The sequence below is a fragment of the Meriones unguiculatus genome (genome assembly GCF_030254825.1).
Source record: "Meriones unguiculatus strain TT.TT164.6M chromosome Y unlocalized genomic scaffold, Bangor_MerUng_6.1 ChrY_unordered_Scaffold_35, whole genome shotgun sequence".
NCBI classification, from domain to species: domain Eukaryota; kingdom Metazoa; phylum Chordata; class Mammalia; order Rodentia; family Muridae; genus Meriones; species Meriones unguiculatus.
In genome coordinates this window covers 4635001-4649949 of record NW_026843712.1, presented here as the reverse complement: position 1 = coordinate 4649949, position 14949 = coordinate 4635001, and the positions used below count along the sequence as shown (strand labels likewise).

At 45.1% G+C, this 14949-nt stretch overlaps 1 protein-coding gene across 1 annotated transcript in view; it reads left to right on the top strand.

The window, feature by feature from the left end:
• LOC110543896 (activity-dependent neuroprotector homeobox protein 2-like) overlaps positions 1-14949 on the top strand; it is a gene marked incomplete at its 3' end in the record, with an annotated part of 79132 nt that overhangs the window by 20814 nt on the left and 43369 nt on the right. The window contains 1 exon segment of the mRNA XM_060376853.1: positions 428-433. Within this exon segment, the coding sequence (XP_060232836.1) occupies positions 428-433 (6 nt within the window).

Here is a 14949-nt window from a genome sequence, read left to right as displayed (position 1 = left end):
TCAAAAGATTGGACCCTGGAAGAGACCAGTAGCTTATCTATCTAAAAAGCTTGATCCAGTAGCAGCAGGTTGGCCGACCTGCCTTCGAATAATAGCCACAGTCACCGCATTGGTAAAGGATGCTGACAAGCTGACCTTGGGACAAGATCTTACTGTTTATGCCCCTCGTGCCCTTGAGAGTGTTGTCAGACAGCCACCTGATCGCTGGCTCATGAATGCTCGCATGACTCATTATCAAACTTTGCTTTTGAATAATGACAGGATTACTTTTGCCCCAGCAACGGGGCTAAACCCTGCCACCCTGTTACAGATCCAGAGATTCAGCCCCCAGAGCATGATTGCTTGCAGGTGTTGGCGGAAGAACAGGGATGGCTAAAGGACTTAAAAGACCAGCCTCTGCCAGATGCTGAGGTGACGTATTACAGAGATGGGAGTAGCTTTTTGTAAAATGGAAAAAGAAAAGCGGGAGTAGTGGTGGTGGATGGGCCCAAGCGCTGCCTGAAGGCACCTCTGCTCAACAAGCAGAACTAATTGCCTTAACTCAAGCATTAACTATGGGGAAAGACAAAAAGATAAACATCTACACTGACAGCAGGTATGCCTTTGCTACAGCCCATGTGCACGGGGCAATCTACCAGCAGAGAGGCCTATTGACGTCAGCCGGTAAAGAAATTAAAAATAAAAATGAAATCTTGGCCTTGCTCAATGCCTTACTACTGCCCACCAAGGTAAGCATAATTCACTGCCTGGGACATCAGAAGGGAAATTCCAAGGCAGCAAAGGGAAATAACATGGCTGATCAGGAGGCTAAAGCAGCTGCTAGAGGAAGTCCTGCTCCAGTGATATTATTAACTACTGAATTGCCAGAGAAGGAACAGCTAAAATACTCAGAGGACGACCTGGAGCAAATACAGAGAAAACAAGGGACATTCAATGCTAATATGGGAGCATGGATTGACTCCAAAGGTAACGTCATTTTGCCACAGGAAGATGCTAAGAGACTAATTGCACAAATGCATCAATGGACTCATTTAGGGGCAAGGAAATTGACTGAAATTGTTCTCCAATCTCCTTACCGAATACTAAACCTCACTGCTCTAACCAAAAAAGTAACTCAGACATGTATCCCTTGCCAAAAGGTAAATGTAGGGAAAAATTTCCAAAGCTCAGGAAAAAGGTTAAGGGGAACTGGACCTGGAATGCATTGGAAAGTGGACTTTACCGAGATTAAGCCATCCAGGTATGGAAATAAATATCTTCTAGTCTTTGTAGATACCTTCTCAGGATGGGTGGAAGCTTTTCCCACCAAGAAAGAGATTGCTCTGGTTGTAGCCAAGAAGATTTTAGAAGACATTTTTCCCCGGTTTGGAGTTCCAAAGGTAATTGGGTCAGACAATGGGCCGGCCTTCGTTGCTCAGGTAAGTCAGGAGGTGGCCAGATTTTTGGGGACTAATTGGAAATTACATTGTGCATATAGACCCCAAAGTTCAAGACAGGTAGAAAGAATGAATAGAACTCTAAAAGAGACCCTTACTAAATTGACCATGGAGACTGGCAGTGATTGGGTGGTATGCCTTTCTCTGGCTCTTTTTAGGGTCAGAAATACTCCTTCCTTGTTGAATCTCACGCCTTTTGAACTATTGTATGGAGTTCCTGCTCCGTTGACTCTCCTGGGAGACCCTCTTGACATAACTAGTGGTAACTCTGACTTGTTGTCCAGCTTAAAGGGACTACAGCTTATTCAAAAAGAAATCTGGAACAAGGTTGGCAGTGCATATGCGCCAGGATCCTTAGAGGTGCCACATCAGTTCCAAGTTGGAGACTTGGTTTCTGTACGGCAACACCATAGTCAAAATTTGGAACCCCGGTGGAAAGGTCCTTACTGCATCCTGCTCACCACCCCAATGGCTGTGAAGGTAAAAGGCATTGCTGCTTGGATCCACGCATCACATGTCACACCCCCTCCAGAGGACTCCACTTCTGACTGGAAAATCCAGCCCAGTGACAATCCCTTAAAACTTAAGCTTGTTAAGAATTTTAGCCGTGGGTGATATCCACAAACTGCTGGTGCTTTTGGTTCTGTTAAGCACTTATAATACTTGCTTGGGCTCCAGTCCTCACCAGCCCAAACTTTTGACTTGGGAAGTAACTAATGAGAGACATATTATAATTTGGTCTGTTTCAAAGATAGCCCCACCCTTCACATGGTGGCCGGACTTGTACCCTGACCTTTGTAAAATGGCTCTAGGAGCACCTGCTAACTGGGATTTGCAAAGCCACCTAGACCCCAGCGTGGTTCCTGGAGACCATAGATGTGGGTCTTTTAGTGAGAGAAGGGGCTTAGATCCCTGGGGGGGGGCTGCGGGACCACCAACCACCACAGTATGCTGCAAGTCCTAACCTTTTATGTATGTCCAGGACCCCACCAGCAACCTAAAATGGTAAACAAATGTGGGGGGAGAAATGACTTCTACTGCAAGAATTGGGGGTGTGAAACCACTGGCGATACTTACTGGAAGCCTACCTCCAGTTGGGATTATATTGTTGTTAAAGCTAATTACAGTCATGCCCAGCCCCCAGACCGGGGACCAAACAATAGGTGGACTAATCAGCCAATATGTACCACCTGGTGCCACCCCCTGCTAATCCGGTTCACAGACGCTGGAAAACAGATTTCAACTAACTGGGTGATGGGGTTCACTTGGGGCCTACGAATATATAAGGAAAGATATGATGATGAGTTACTTTTCACCATCAAATTAAAAATAACAGCCCCATCTGCTGAAGTAGGGCCAAATAAAGCTGGCCCTCACCTGGTTCCTCCAGTGAATATAGTTCCCCCAGACTATAGCCCCACGTCCAGCAACCACCTCACTGACTCCTAACTCAAAAATGGGTAAAGATTCTTCTTCCCCTAAGCCTCCTGGACCATACATTACTTCCCTAGCACAGGGGGCCTTTCACGCCCTAAATAATACCAACCCCAAGGTTACTGAGTCTTGTCGGTTATGCTTTGGAATTGCTCCCCCATATTATGAAGGAATTGCCTTTACAGATGAGATAAGTAACTCCCAAGAGGCAACAGCCTGCCGTTGGACACAAAGGGAGGCTAGACTTTCCCTGTCTGCCATTTCAGGGCAAGGACTCCGTGTAGGTAAAGTCCCCCCCAGTCATCAGTTTTTATGCAACCAAACCTATGATGTTGCAGGTCTGTCTGGGTACCTCATACCACCAATCGATGGATGGTGGGCCTGTGCGACAGGAATTACTACTTGTGTCAGTACTCAGGTGCTTGTCAATTCATCTGACTACTGTGTCCTGGTCCAGGTAATCCCCCGAGTCACCTATCACCCCTATGAAGAGCCCTTCCAATACTGGGACTCTGTGGGGGAACCGCTGATAGGAACAAAAAGAGACCTGGAATTTCCTTAGCTATAATGCTTGGGGTAGGGCTAGGAGCAGTAGGGACAACAGCTGGAGGTTCGGCTATAGCCCTCCAACATAGTGGGTTAAATGAGCTTAGGGCAGCTGTTTATGAGGACATAGAAAGATTAGAAAGCACAATTAGAGAGCTCAAAGATTCCTTACAGTCATTATCAGAGATGGTGTTACAAAACAGAAGGGGCTTAGATTTATTGGTTTTGCAACAAGGAGGTTTATGCGCTGCTCTAAAAGAAGAATGCTGTTTCTATGTCGACCATACTGGAGTTGTCACTGAGACCCTAGATAAGGTCAAAGAGGGATTAGAAAACAGAAAGTGAGAATGAGCCCAAAGCCTAGGATGGTTTAATCCCTCTCCATGGATGACCACTTTAATCTCCACATTGTTAGGCCCTTTGCGAATTCTTCTCCTGATTGTAACTTTTGGCCCCTGCATTCTTAATAAGCTAGTCAATTTTGTGAGAGAACGGATCAGTACAATTCATGTCCTTATGCTTCAACAGCAGCATCAGCAATTAGAGATGCAGGCTAAATCTAGCCTGTAATTTTAGGGTTAAAATTATGCCAAAGAAAAAGGGGGGAATGAGAAATGGGACCATCCCAAATTAGAAAGGAAAACAACTGGACCTTGAATAAGGGCCAGCTAAGAAGAAAGAAAAACAAGTCAGGCAATTTAGGGGAGGACTGTCCTTAAAGCTGTCCTTAAAGCTGTAAGCGGCCCACTACAGAACCGAGAGATGGGAGAAGAGGGGAGGACTGTCCTTGGAGCTGTGAGTTCCCCTCTACAGCTGCCAGCCTGCATTATTGCTATCTTTTCTGCTGACTAATCAATGGAAAGGCCTGATATTTTTAGGAATAAAAACTCTGTGCTTAGTATGCTGGGGTCGTCTGCTGCTTTGAAGGGACGACCCCCATTGCGATTGGACAAAACTGCCTCTTACTTTTGCATCGAACCGAGGTCTGTGAGTCTCTTTGGGGGAGGGAGCAGTACGGACCCTGCACCAGGAGTGCAGGTTTTGCAGCACTACAGACAGCTGGGAGCCACCATGTGTTTGATGGTAATTGAACTGTGGAAGAGCAGCCAGTGTTCTTAACTACTGAGCCTTCTTTACAGCCACATGCAATATATTGTGTTCATGTTTTCCTGTTCCCTTAACTCCTCCGAAATCCTCCCACCTTTCTTCCCCACATAACATTATGTTCTCTCTCTCTTAAATATACAGAAACACACAAATGAAAATCAAAACAAACTAAAAGACAGTAACACAAAAAAATAAAGAGCAAAAAAATAAAATCCCACAAAACCTGAAATACAACCATGGAATTTGTTTTGAGCTGACCATATACTCCCAGTCATGAGTCCAGCCCTGGAGTATGGTTAATATACACAGTGACACTCCATTGGATAAAAGTGATTTTCCCTTTTGTAATACCAAATCTCAATGAGCTCTGTACTTGCCATGGAACAAGCCCCAAGGCACATGCACAAGGAAATAGGAAGAAGTAGGAAGAAGTACCTTAAATCTCAGGAATACCAGTTCCTGGGCTGGAGCCCTGAACTTTTCCAGAAGGTAGAAAGTTAGCCAAACACCCTCCCTTTCAGCTAGCTGGCCTTTACCTGCAGTTTCCAGCTTGGCTCTCCATGTTGACACTGGTGACCAGAGCAAGCCTCACTGACTTTTAAGTCAGGGTCTCCAGGGGTGGGATAGATTGTAAAGAGCAGAAAAAGAGGAGAAGCAGCTGCTAAGGTTCCTCCCAACTCCACCCCCAAGATACATTGCCAGTTTTCTATTGCACAAACTCCTTATCTGTAAAATAATTTATGTTGTCAGGGCTAGCATGCGAAGGCTGGGACTCACATTTATCCACTGGTAAAATACAGCTGCTTCTGAGAGAAATGACAATTCCTTATTCATTCATTCCAAGGAGGATGGGAGAGCAGAAAGAGAACATAGAAACATTATCTCAGTCTCTTTCTGGATAGCCAACATCTGCCCACTTGACCTGTGCTGTCTACAGAGCTGGCCTCCCAAGCTGATGTGAACTGGCGCTCCATCTATGTGAGCCTATAAGCAAAAACTGCAGGTGGCCTCCATAGTCAGGGGCCTGACTCTCCTCTAGAGCAGAGGTCCTCAACCTTCCTAGTGCCATGACACTTTCATACAGGTCCTCAAGTTGTGGCGTCCTCCCCACAACCAAAAATTATTTTCTTTGCTACTTCATAACAGTAATTTTCCAATGGTAAATAACTGTGCTTTTTGATGGTCTTTGGAGAGTCCCCTGAAAGGGTCATTCTACCTCTAAGGGGTTGGGACCCACAGGTTGAGCACTGCTCCTTTACAGGTAGGCATGTGCAACCTATTGCCACTACAAAAGCGTGTTGTTGTCTACAAAGTTGACACTTGGAAACCATAGAACAAAGAACAATTACAAAGAAAAATGCAAAAGCAGGCTTGATAATGTTTTAAATAAAACAATTTTGAACCATAGTAATCTGGGGGTGTAAAGACCAATTGGCTACAGTTAAGACATACCTATCTGATTGAGGTTAAGTCTAACCTAGGCCTTAAGGAGGGTCCTAAAGCAAACAGCCCCCAGTCAGAGCCCATGTGGAAGAAGCTCCACACTGGGGCATGGGGCTAACATGCCTGGACTTGTACTGTGCTTTTGCCATAGCCTATAGAAAACATGTTTGGATAGAAATGAGTAAGCCTGGGTGAAGTCTCATCAGGGATGGGCAGAGGCATTGAAAGTTAGTTTGTTTACATGGGAAGACAGGAACATGGGAGTTGGAGGTACTGGAGGTATTGGGGTCATAAACTACAGTTGGAAGAGTCCAAGCTCCAGGGTGGGGTCAGGTACAATGAGTGCCAATGAGAAGCAAACCTTGAGGCACACAACAGGGGTGTGTGTGTTGGGTCTTCTGTTGGGGGCGTCACAGCATCCAGGGGACAAGCACTGGAGTGGCTTTTGGTTTCCAGGCTTAGGGTCCTAGCCAATTTCTGGAGTTAAAGTTATGTAGGAGAAGAGGCAAAAGAATTGGACTGTGTTAAAAAAATGCATATTTCCCGGAAGAATAGGAAAGAAGCCATGTCCTTGCCCACATTCAGCCTGATATTCCCAAAACAAGCAAGTAAATTATGCAAGTAAACTTAAGAAAATAATGCCAGTACAGGGTAGGGATTCCAGACATCCTAAGTTTCCTCCAGGGTGGTTGAGGTGGTTTGGGCCATCAAAGTATAGGATACAATCTCCTAGGACATTTTCTATTCCCTTAGGCTGCAGTACTTGGCATACAGTTAAGAAAATGGCAGTTCTTCATCTTTCAACTGGACCTCAGATGGCTTTTACAATGGAGCTTCTATTGACAGCTTTGGGAGGTAAAGGAGCCTTCAAAGCATGAGAATTTCATTGGTTTTCTTCTGGGATGGTTAACACGGACTGCCAGATTAACCAGACACTGATTCACATAAAATGGAAGCCTCTGGTCACACCTAAGAGGGGTCATGTAGATTAAGCTAACTGAGGTTCAAGATCCTGCTCTGTGCACACTAGAAGCACTGTTCACAGCCTTCGCTCTAGGAATGAATGAAGAGAGACAACCTGAGCACACTTGATTTCCCCCTCCATTTTCTAATGGCAGATGCCATGTGACCAGCTCCTTAATCTCCCACTGTTATGTCCCTGCCATGTTGTGCTGTCCCTTGAAACTATTTATACAGCCTCCTCTGTGTTTAAATTGAGTTCCTCAGATTATTTCTTCATGGTGGCAGGACAGATAACCCTTCCTTCCATCCCTCTCTTTCTATTTCTGTCTTTCCATTCCTCCTTCCCTTCTCCCTCCTTCCTCATTCCATCCCTTTTTCCCTCATTTCTTACTTGTTTTTTTTTTTTCTTTTTTATATATTTTTAAGGCAGAGGCCCAGGGATCTGAGGCAAACCACCCAGTTTCCTCTCAGTTTCCATGCAGGGCCTTGACTCCAACTGCATTGTCCAAGCCCACAGTGATTGTGCACATATTGAATCATTAGTGGGCCACAGACACACACACATACAAACACACCCACACACATACAAACACACATGAGATGCCTAACTGCACACATGAATGCAGGTACAAAGGAAGACACAATCATGTATACTCATATACACAGAGACATATAAAACATAGACACATAGATACAGACAGACATAAATACACATGCATATGTGCACCCATGTATGCAAGCACACACACAGATACAAACACACATAGACATAGTACACACATGGAAATACACAAATACAGACAGGCACACATACTTGCACACACACAGAGACACATGCTAGAGTTTGTGCACATATGGCCACGTTTGCTCACAGACACATACATAGACACACAGATATACACAGGCACACAGACACATAGACATTTGCACACACACACATGAACATACAAGCACACACACTGTCAGAGGACAGAAGACACTGCTGGATCCCTGGAGCTATAGTTGCAAGTGCAGGCATGGCTGTGGTAGCCAACCCAGATGCTCTGAAGGAGCAGCAGGTGCTCTTCCATGCTGAACCACCTCTCCACCTATGCCCCCTTTGGATTTTTGAGAGAAGGTGTTGCTGTAGTTCAGGCTACCCGGAACTGGCAGCAGTCCTCTTGCTTTAGCACCTGTGTGCTGGAATTGTAACATGCACAGTAGTGTGCTTGTCATAATGTTCGGTCCAGGCTGGGACAGCTTGCTCATATCTTTGGCTATTTTAATCTCTACTATCATTCTCTTATCTAGAGTTCATCACTGAAAATTCAGAAAGTTAAGCTCAGAGAGGTAAAGTAACTTGCCCAAGGTCACAAAGCTGCTGCTTTCAAGCAAAGAGAGCTAAGGTTTGGATTCAAGCTCATACTTAGCTCCTAAAGAGCCATGCTTTCATCTGGGTAGAACATGCCTGTTGCGAGCCACGTGGTCGTCTCGCCAGCAAGAACGCATGCGAACAACAGGATCCTTCTGCAGCAAGCTTTATTGCAGTCAAACGATGAAAGGAGGAAGACCCCGAGTCCCCGAAGTGGCGCTGTTTATATAAGCCCTGCTCGCACCAAAGTGGTGTGAGATGATGTATCATCCCCTGATTGGCTGTTCACCCATCACCCCATATGGTGCCCCGGGCTGTGCTCATGATGATGGTTGCCCAACGGTCATAACGGTCATAATGGTCATGCGCTCTAGGACTTGTTTACCAGTTTAGAAGGGAGGAAGCCAGCGCCATGGCAACCAAACCCTGGCTACCCACATCTCCCCCTTTTTTATTTTGTTTGAACAGTAAGTTTCCTACTGTCAATACAGCATTATGCCAGAAAGCCAACGTCTGAGCCTGGTGGAAGGCAATGCTTCAGCCGTTGCCCGTCATTGGAGCAACCTCCTCACTGTGAGGCTGTCCTGTCTTAGGTTGGTGAAGACTTATTTGCACTCTTCCGTCACTGACTTTCCAGATCATTTTGGTTCCCAAAAAGGAACCTACCTCAGAAATCTGGACCTTTTCAGTGGCAATATGCAATCCCCATTGCTGCAGGGTTTTTTGCAACAAAGGATATGCATCTTGCAAAATGGCTAACTCCTCATGGCACAAGAGAATATCATCCATATAATGAATCAGCAACAAGGAAGGAAATTGCTGTCTAACTGGTTCAAGAGCCATCTGCACATACAATTGACACATGGTGGGGCTATTAGCCATTGCCTTGAGGTAAAACTCTCTATTGATATCTTTTGTCTGGCTCATGATGATTAACATCAGGTAGGGTAAAGGCAAATCTCTGTCTGTCTTGTGGACACAGAGGAACAAAGAAGAAGCAATCCTTGATATCTATAATTATGACTCTCCATTGTTTAGGACAAGCAGAAAGTAAAGGTAGGCCTCGCTGAACAGAGCCAAAGAGCTGCATCTGTGCATTAATGGCCCTTAAATCATGAAGAAGTCTCCATTTTCCAGACTTCTTTTTAATAACAAAAATAGGTGTGTTTCAGGGGGAAGTAGATGGTTCCAAATGACCAAGCTGTACCTGTTCTTTAACCAGCCTTGTAGCGGCTTCCAGCTTTTCAGAGGAAAGGGGCCATTGAGGAACCCATACGGCCTCCTCTGTGAGCCAAGATATGGGCATGGAACCCTCAATGGCAGCTAATGAAAACCCAAGCCTTGTTTCCCTGTATTACTTTCCTGTGAAATCGGGTGTAATCTCCCTTGTTCCTGTTTACCAAGGCCTTTTCCTTCCTTATAACCCATCCTTTTCATTATATCAACCACTTGTTGCGAATACTCATTGGTCAATGCTAATCTTAAATCCTGCAAAATATCTCTTCCCCAGAGATTGACAGGGAGAGGAAGAACATATTGTATGAAGCTTCCTGTTTGACCTTCTGGTGCCTGCCACATCAAAGAATGTGAACTAATCGCAGGGCTGGCCTCATATCCCAACCCTTTTAAGGAGTGGGATGATTGTGTAACAGGCCACGCCTTAGGCCACCAGGTGGAAGAGATAATGCTTTTATCAACCCCTGTGTCCAAAATACCAGTAAAACTTTTCCCTTCTATCTGTAATTGTAGAGTTGGTCTAGTTTTAAGATCAACTACCAAATGAGCAAAATCTGTTCCTGTGGAACCAATCCCTCTTGCATCCCTTGATGTTTCGGTAAATGGAAAGCAATCATGAATGCTTGGGAGGAGGACCAATTGAGCAATCATATCTCCAGGAGAAATAGAAAATACGCCTTGAGGGCAGGAACAAAGCACCTGGAGCTGTCCCATAAAATCTTGATCTAATACTCCAGGATGGACCATAAGTCCTTTTAGAGTGAGAGAAGAGTGACCCAAAATAAGACCTATACTTCCTTCAGGCAGGGGGCCTTCAAACTTCACTGGGACAGGTTTCACCCCCATGTGTGGCATTAATAAGAATTGGGAGGTGGAACGGAGGTCCAACCCTGCTGATCCTCTTGCTACTCTACAGCTGGATAAACCCTCCCATTGTCTGCCTGTGTCCCATATCTTTTGGGGCCCTGAGATCTGGGGCCCTGAAGTCCATTTTTTGGAACATTTTTATCTCTCTCCTCAGAGGGGGTGTCGTGCTGTATAAGTTCTCCCTGAATATCTCTGACTGAGCGGCATTCATTAGCCCAGTGATTGCCTTTTCTACACTTAGGGCAAAGTCCAGGAGCTTTCTTTTGTGCAGACATACGACAGTCTCTTTTTAAATGACCCATTTTTCCACAATTAAAACAAACTTTGTTGTTTCCAGAACTTGGGTGGTTATTGTTTTGTAATATGGCTGCCGCCAGGCCGGCATTGGTAAGCAGGCCTTCGAGTCCTCGGCAAACTTTTATCCAATCTGTCAGTCCTTTGCTCTTTCTGGGGGTAATGACTGCCTTGCATTCTGGTGAAGCATTCTCATACACAAGTTGCTCTATCATTGGACCCTTTCGGGGTCTCCAAATATTCTGCCTGCTGTGTCTGTCATTCTGGCCACAAATTCTGGGAATGACTCCTGAGGACCCTGGATAATTTTTGTTAAATGGTTCCCGGTCCCGCCCTTCTTTGAAAGGGCCTTCCATGCTTTAATTGCAGCAGCAGATATTTGGCTATACGCTCCCCAATCATAATCTGTCTGTTGCTGAACATGTGGACCTTGTCCTGTTAGTAGCTCAAATGTCCAGCGTCATTGGTTGTCTTCTGCATTGGCATTAGCCCTAGCTTGGGATTGACAGGCATCATGCCATAAGGCTTTCCATTCTAAATACACTCCCATATTAGGGAGGGCAGCTTTCACTACAGTCTGCCAATCATTTGGGGTCATTGCTGTAGAGCCTAGCCTTTCAAGCTGCATAATTGTAAAATTAGCATCCACCCGTACTGTACTTATTAACTGACTCTGCCAGTTCCTTGACTAGAGGGTAATCTACAGGTACATGGACACGGCCTCCCTCCACATCTTCAAATACTGGAAAAGTCTGAAAAATTTTATAGCTATCTTTTGTTGAAAAGAAGGAATCAGGACAGTGCCTCCCGGTGTAGGGTGGAGGAGCACTAGAGACAACGGGAGCGGCCGACTGAGAAAGTGCGCCCTTCCTGTTCCTCATACTACTTTGCTTCCGATACAACAGTAATGGCTGCTCATCTGGGTGGTATCATTCTTCCTCATAGCGAGCTGCTTCTTCCTCTGACCCCTCGGAGGGACTTAACTCCTCCAACTCAGAATTGCCAATTTCTAAAGCCTCTAGTTTTTTTGTCGGATAGAGAGGCTCCTTTTTAGATTTTTTTTTTCTCCTTATCATGTTTCTCTCCCAGGACATTCTTTCCTTTATCTCTCGCTCCTGCGGCTTTAACATCCGAAGAAGGGCCTTTTTTCTTAGAGACGTCTTTATTTCTATCCATTGGGGCCCCTAATCTTTTGTCACGTTCTGTTTCTGACATGCTGTCTTGTATCTCCTCTAGCACTCCCTTAGTGCCTACTCTTAGCTTTCCGTTAATCTCTTTCCTTTCGAGGTCACCCTTAAGCTTGTACAAAACCAAAAGAAAGAGGAAGAGGGCAATGGTCACAACAGAGAAAGCAATAAAGGCTTCTGCTAGCTGAAGTGAAAGATGAGATAAATCAAGACCAAACATCCCTCTCAGAACTTATCTCGCTGCTGCAGTTCTGAATCCTCCCCGCGAACGAGGGGTCTCCTAGCACCTGCGATGGCAGGTTCCCGGGTTTCGGCACCAAATGTTGTGAGCCACGTGGCAAGAACACACGCAAACAACAGGATCCTTCTGCAGCAAGCTTTATTGCAGTCAAACAATGAAAGGAGGAAGACCCTGAGTCCCCGAAGTGGTGCTGTTTATATAAGCCCTGCTCGCACCAAAGTGGTGTGAGATGACGTATCATCCCCTGATTGGCTGCTCACCCATCACCCCATATGACGCCCTGGGCTGTGCTCGTGATGATGGTTGCCCAAAGGTCATAATGGTCATAACGGTCATGCGCTCTAGGACTTGTTTACCAGTTTAGAAGGGCAGAAGCCAGCGCCATGGCAACCAAACCCCGGCTCTCCACACATGCCCTCCTTTATGATGAAGCATTAGATATGGTCTGCCTCCACCCAGAGGTGACACTGTAGCCTTGGGCTGGGACCTGTCTGGCTGTCCCATTGCTGTATTCACAGGTGGCAAGAATGTGACAAAACTGTATATAGGACCTACAGGCTGAAGTCTTCTGGTCTCAGAACCACCCCGTGTTCCCTCTCTGCATGTGCCTGTGAGGCAGATTGAGTCAAGTTCCATGAACACACACTCTGGCTGGAAGAGAGACAAAGAAGGTGTTCACATCTTGGAGAACCATTTGCTATTGGAGCACAGTACCATGGAGGATTGGTGCCTTCCCCTCCCTTAAAACACTGAGGTCAAATCAGAGCTGGGCTGAACTCGGCTGAACTCAGCTGAACTCACAGGACTTTCTCAGACTGCCAGGGGTAGCCTTGTAGAGCTGACTGTCTCCCAGAATGAGGGTATGATGGTTCCCAGTGTGCTGCCCATGTATCTGTGTGTGGGGGTGCAGGGAAGGAGAGGGTTTGTAATGTGGCCTAAGAAGCCAGGGAGCCCAGTTTTCAGCTACTTATTAGTTGGAGATGTTAGCTGCTGATAAGTTTCTCACTTTCTGAAAACATTCTAGAATAAATAGACAAGATTCCTTCTGTTTGTAGAACTCCAGATGAGCTCAAGTGCTAATCCTCAACTTTGATTCACAGCAAACCAAAAGAATATAATATAATATAATTGAATATAATATAATATAATATATTATAATATAATATAAGAATATAATATAATATAATATAATTGGTGGCCAGTATTTGGGCCCTGATGTCCTTCAAGGCCCTGGACTGGCTTTTCTCTGTCTCACTAATGCTCCTCAGTCCCAGAAGGGAGGAACATTTTACTTTCCTGGTAGAGGCCCAGGGAGCTGAATCAAACCACAGAAATTGTCTCTGAGTTCCCATGCAGGGACTTGAGCCTGTGCTGTCAACTTCATGTCTAGAGTGACTGAACTCATTGCGGGCCACAATGTTAACCAGCACTTCCACAGCTCCTGTAATTTTAAACCTTAATTGCTTTGCCTTGCTGCCGAATATTAGTATTCTGAATATTAGTATAATTAGTATCTGAAAAGTTCAAAGTGGGGGCTTAGTTCAATCAGAAAAAAATGCTTGCTGTGCAAGTCTGATTACCCAGGTTCAATCCCCTGAACCCAGTAGAAATAACAACCAAACAACCCAGACATGGTGACCTTTGCTTGTAATTCCAGTACCTGGGAGCAGAAACAGGTGAGTTCATTGGGTCATTGACTGATGAGAGACCCTAACTCAGGCAACAAGGTAATGGGTCCTTAAGAAAAGATACCCAAGGGTGACCCCTGCCCTCTACATGTGTATGTATGTACATCACCATGCACATGTGCCCACTTTAACATGTGTATACACTCCCCTGTTTATATAAACTGCCACATGCATACAAACTCTATCTCTCTCCCTAATATATACACATACCCCCCTCACACACACACACACCCCTCAGTCACCTGTGCATGTGGATAGGGGTAAGAAGGAGGGAGAGAAGTGGAGTTTCTCAAAGGAAAGCTGCAAAGATTGCATTTGAATACCATCTAACTGAATAGCTCTGGGCCTTGCTCCAGCCACAATAAAAGAGACTGGAACCAATATAGACCAGAATCTAGATCCAACATCCAGAAAAGAATGAATAAACTCAAAGGAAAGAGTCTGGACATCATATCTGGATTTAAAACAAAAATTAACTTTATGCAGTCCTAAGTAATCCAGGACTTCATTTGCAAAGCACAGAACTCCAGTGAGCACAAACCCATGACAGGGGTAAAGCAGGAAGCCTCCTCCCAACCTGAGCTTCCACATCCTGTTGGAGATGTAACAAATACCAAGGTTGTTGGGCTTTGGAATAACTTCCTGTTTTTGTCTCGGAATCTTAATTGTCCAAAAGGACAAGCAGACAGGACTGAACAACACTGACCCCACCATGCTGTTGGGCCACTCATTGAAGAGACAAGAATGTAGCTTTTGGTTGGTCTATCTCCATAGGAAGCCTTATTGATTCATTTCACTCTGCTGAGTTCCAATTTTAACTTCAAAACAGACATCTAAAAATATGTGTAATGAAGTATACATATGATAACATTTTGAGGACTAACATTTTCTGAGAGCATAGGAGTACATTTGTAATATGCCTGTTGTGGAATATTCTGCATGTTCTATAGGGCTTATGGTATGCAGACCACTGAAATATGGTTACTGTTTTTAGAATAACAGCTAAACAATTAAGAGGTCACAGTAGTAGCTAGAATGATTTTAGTATGCACTATGTGCTAGTTGTGTGTGTGTGCCCCAGCCTGCGGGGCTAAGTTATTCAGGGGGTCGAGGAGGAATCGATCCTGTAAAAAGATGGGCAAGAGAAAGAATGAGT